Source organism: Tamandua tetradactyla, chromosome 3 (assembly GCF_023851605.1).
Source record: "Tamandua tetradactyla isolate mTamTet1 chromosome 3, mTamTet1.pri, whole genome shotgun sequence".
Classification (NCBI taxonomy): Eukaryota; Metazoa; Chordata; class Mammalia; order Pilosa; family Myrmecophagidae; genus Tamandua; species Tamandua tetradactyla.
The window spans coordinates 203400490-203405512 of NC_135329.1; the positions used below are offsets into that span (position 1 = coordinate 203400490).

General features: G+C 41.3%; 1 protein-coding gene and 1 pseudogene across 1 annotated transcript; one reads left to right on the plus strand and one right to left on the minus strand.

The window, feature by feature from the left end:
• Positions 1 to 361: 361 nt before the first annotated feature.
• Positions 362 to 1146, minus strand: LOC143676603 (small cysteine and glycine repeat-containing protein 9-like). Its single transcript, XM_077152051.1, has one exon. It carries the CDS (start codon positions 1144 to 1146, stop codon positions 826 to 828), a length of 321 nt encoding a protein of 106 aa, XP_077008166.1. The 3' UTR covers positions 362 to 825.
• A 480-nt stretch (positions 1147 to 1626) lies between these two features.
• Positions 1627 to 3607, plus strand: LOC143676602 (WD repeat-containing protein 48 pseudogene; annotated as a pseudogene).
• The last annotated feature ends 1416 nt before the right edge of the window (positions 3608 to 5023 follow it).

Sequence of the window (5023 nt, forward strand, 5' to 3'; positions counted from 1 at the left end):
ATATCCTTTTCAGGTGTGGATTGAAGTAAAACACCTGCGTTCCTTCTCCTGTGCAACAACAGGAGTTAGAGTCGTGTCCCTTCAACCAAAACCAATGATAGGAGGTGAGATGTGGGTATTTTTTGGAATATATAATAATATTCCATTGACTTTAAAGAAATAAATGTCATATGCAGTCAGACATAGAAATCGACCTTGGGTAAATACTGTTGTTCTGAGAGCTGTTTCTGATTGTGAATGTTTCTTCCCTGGGTATTGGGCACATAATGCAATTCAGTGCAACTTTGATAGAAAAAAAAAAAAGAATTTGACAATAGAGGAGATTCTTCCCAACAAACTTTATTTATTTAACTTGGTTGAATTTGTGGAACACAAAAGTTTCTTTTACAGTAAGATGACAAGGTAAAAAAGATCTTTAACCATTATTTTATGGTACAGTATTCATTTTATTTTCAGCAAGTGCTGGGTATAAAAATATAGTAGAAACTATATGTAATATCTGGGCAATGAAAAGAAGTGTAGGCGCAGAAATTGGGTAAGAGAATTACAGAGAAGCAAAGAAGTTAGTAACTATGATTCCATTTTCTGAGTTCAACACAGAAACTGTTTTTCCAGCAACTGGGCCGTCTCGTTTTCATTGTTCTCACTGTTTATATGAAATTATAGATTTGTGATGTGATAGACAGGAAGTTTAAATTGTCAGCCCTTGAGGTCACATGAGTGACTTCCAGGTCATGGACGAGAAAGGAAGAAGGATGAAGGAAAGTCTTACCAATGGGGCACGCAAAATCCCAGAAAATTCTACCAGAAGCTGAGCTGGACTTCCTAGCAGCAGCATTGCCTCTTGCAGCAGCACTTCTGCTGGCAGCAGCACTTCTGCTGGCAACAGCCCTTTCCACCACCGCAGGAGCCGCAGCCGCACGAGCCGCAGGAGCGGCGGCAGCAGACGACCACGGGGGTGCTGCAGCAGCCCCCACAGCAGCCGGCGCAGCAGGGGCAGCAGGCGGAGCAGCAGCCCACCCGGTAGCGCCTGCAGGTGGTGCAGCTGCCGCAGCCACCGCCACAGCCACCACCGCAGCCACCGCCGCAGCCACCGCCGCAGCCACGGCTGCAGCCACCACAACCTCCACAGCCACAGCAACCCATGGTGTCAGTAGAGAGGACTTGGTGAGTGAGGGGAGAAGAGTTAGCAGAGGTGAATGAGGACTGATGTTTGCCTCTGCCAGGGAGCCCTTAAATACTCCATCTGGAGGCTTGCACGTGACATGGAGTCATTACCTGGTTGTTATTTTGACCAGGTCCTGTGGCAGCCTCCTACTTCCTGTTTTTTAATTCCTCATGGGTGCAAACAACTCGATTAAGTTGCTTATTTAACTTGTGATAAATTCACTTCTGTTTTGGAAATGGAATCAGAACTGATGGAGGTATTTAATAGAAGACTGCACTTGTTCAATACTCCTACTTGAAAATACGGTATTTTTTGAATGATATGAATGAGCTAACCTGAGGAAATCCAGTTTTCCCTCTTCTTTTGCTGATCAGTAATAGCCTCCCAGATGAAAGTTACATTACTTTAATTTTATCTGTCATTTAGTCTAACTGTATACATTTTATGCACTTAACACATGTAATCCTCTTTTTAAAAATCTATAAATTAGGTTTAGTTCTAGTTTGCAAGCTGCCGGAATGCAATATACCAGGAACAGAATGACTTTTTAAAAAGGGGAATTCATTAAGTTGCAAGAGTACAGTTGTAAGGCTATGAAAATATTCAAATTAAGGCACCAATATGAAGGTTACCTTCCCTCAAGAAAGACTGATGATGTTCAGGGTTTCTCTCTCAACTGGAAAAGCACATGGCAAACAAAAAGCACTGACTACTTCAGATAACACGGTCACAACTTCTCTAGGTGGGAACAAAGATTCCATTTATAGCCTGGCAATGGATCAACTGGAAACTATCATTAGATCAGCATCCACTGGGAAGGTGTTAAGAGTGTGGGACCCAAGAACATGTGCAAATTAATGAAGCTTAACGAGCACACAGATAATGTAAAAGCATTGCTATTGAATTGAGATGGCACACAGTGCCTTTCTGGCAGTTCTGAATGGACAGCTTACCTTTGGTCCCTTGGAAAGTAGATATGTATTGCAACACACTGAGTCCATGATCAAGGCTCTGCAAGTCAATGATGGCTTAGCACATGTATTCTGGAGGAGGATTTATTTTCAGAGACCTGGACATCGGGGTGCTAATTTGTGAAGAAAAAGCACCAGTTCTCAAGATGGAGCTTGGCAGGTCAGCTGATCCTCCTTCTGCAATCTAGTTGGCAGCACCAAGTCTACAGTAAATAAATGAACACTGAAGAAAATTTGTAATTTTAGAGCCCCTGGAGATGATGACAATGACTGAGCAAATCCTGTAACACCTCTTTGTACACAGCCCAACCAGGCTATTAAAGAGGGTGCCAGTATTAGTCAGTGCCACATTCGTAATGAGAAGAGACATTTACCAACCAAAGAGACCAATGATAATGTGGCATATTGGGATGCTTTGAAGTCATGTAAAGTTGAAGAGCTGGGTAAAGTAAGTTTTTGAAGATGAAATTAAGAAAAGGTTTAAAATGGTATATGTGCCAAATTGGTTCTCAGTAGACTTAAAAATAAGGATGTTGACTATTACTTTGGATGAGAGTGACTGTTTTACTGCTTGGGTTTCTGAGAAAGATGCTAGCTTCAGCAGTCCAGGTGGGTTAGATCCAAACTTGGACTTAGAAGGACTTTTACCCCAGGCACTCCTAGAATATTGGCTAGTACCCGTGAATCCAATGGACGTAGAAGAAGATGAAGTAAACTGTGTAAACGGGAAGCAAAAGAACCAAGTGCAAAAGGGAAATGGATATTTTCAAGTGCTCTGCCCCCGACCTGTGGTCTTTAGTGAAGTTGGAGGCCCCACACTGCTCAGGCTGCTCTGCCGAGATCCCTGGGGTGAGGCTGAGTCATGCTTCTTGATGAGATGATGCTGCAATGGGCAATTAGCATCATCATGGAGAAAAATATGTCCAAATTCAACAAAATTCCTTTCTGCCTCCAACGTCATGCATCATTGGGAGCAAAAATCTTGAGAAAAAATAGACTGTCTGCTAGTGACATGCTCCATGCCCAGAAAGTAATGGAATGTGTTTATGAGAACTTGGATAATGAGTCTTAAACCACCAGCTCTTCTAAAAACGACAAACCTGGAGAATAGGAAAAAAGAAGATATTACTGCATTGGCAGAGGAGAAGATTGAAGTTTTGTGCCAGTACTAGGTTTTGGATCCAAATATGGACCTTTGAACCTGAAACATTTCATACAGAAGAATGGTGGTGAGCTTACCCTCCATTACCATCAGAAGTCCATGCAAAGGATGGGCAAACGCTCCTGGGTATTCCTTTACTGACCTTCCTGTTTGGGCCCAAGAGCACGCCTAGGAAGCCCAATGGGAGCACAACTTCCAACTGCTGATTTGATATGGACTGATATTATCCTTCAATTAAAGTGACTAGTTGAGATGTACTATAAACCAGTCTCTCCGTGTAGCAGCAGAGTACAAGAGCTCAGGAGCAGACTGTGTCCTCAAGATGTACATGAAACTGATGACAGGCCAGTGCAGATTTTGCTTCTGGCTTTCATTTCAAAGGACGTTATCTTTGTCTGTTAGCCCTTGTTAGAGGCAACATCAGTTGGGCCACATCAGTCACTGTTTCAACTTCGAACCTACGTGCTCTCTAGTTTTTCTAAGAGAGTACAATCCATTCATGCAGTACCTGTGGAGGCTTTTTCCAAGTCTGTCATTAAAAAAAATTGTTTTCACCCCTTAAAGACAGTTATTTTTAGTGGTAATTTGCTGTTGTACAATTCAAAAGCCAGCCCATTTCATAAAAAGTGGCAATAGTGGGCTTATTTAAAAAAAAACACCCTCAAAATAGCAACAAAAAATATAGCAGTGGACAAAATGAATGCAAAATTGCACAATAAAATAAACAGGGCTTATGGGGAAAAATGAGTTTGGGCCGTAACACTCAAAACTTCATCACTGACACCTTGAAAGAACATAGGAACCTAATAAAAATAGTAGCACATTCATGAGCCTTGAAAACATTATGCTAAGTGAAATAAGCCAGACACAAAGGGACAAATATCTTATAATGTTATGTGATATCTAGAACAGGAAAATACACAGAGACAGAAAATAGACTAGAGGTTACCAGGGCTGGAAAAAAAAAGGAAGAGGGAGTTATTGCTTGAACTTTGGAAATGATGAAAAAGTTCTAGAAATAGAGGTGATGACTATACATCATTGTGAATGTACCTAATGCCACTGAATTATACACAAAAAAGTAGTTAAAATAGTAGATCTCATTATATATGTTTTACCTCAATAGAAAAGGGGGAAAAAGAAATAAATGCTATAATAAATATGGCACTTTCCTGTAAAAAGACCTGAGTTTGCTTGTGGACACGGGCATCAGAATGGTTGTAGCTTGTGAGCTCTCACGTGGTGGAAGGAAGGTTTTCTGAAATCTGATGGAGGTTGTTACTGCAGATGTGGAAGGGTGTGGTTCCAGCAGCACGTGGGGTGGATGGAGGTCGGTGGTGGATATTTGAGGTGTGTGTGTGTACGTACTTTGTGTATTCCTACATGGCTCGGTTAGATGAGTGCTGTTTTCTGTATTCACTTGATGTTTCTCATGGACAGAATCACGCATAAGCCAAATGTTGTCTCAGATTGTTCCCTGATTTATCAATCACATTAGAACAAATTTGCATTTTTAAAACAAGGGTTTACCAGGACTGACTGTATTATATGTATGGTAGGTGCTAGGGGTTTAATTAATTGATCCCTTGGATGTTTTCACTTGACTTTCTGTTTTAGGGCTCTTCATATTAGATTATTATGTGTCTGCCTATTTTGGTGGACTTTATGTGCTTCTTTATGGCCAGGTCCATCCCACATCCATCTTACTCTCATTAGTGCTAC

Bases quoted from the DNA above. Each gene is read 5' to 3' on its own strand.
- LOC143676603 (XM_077152051.1), bottom strand. From the start codon at position 1,146: ATGGGTTGCTGTGGCTGTGGAGGTTGTGGTGGCTGCAGCCGTGGCTGC.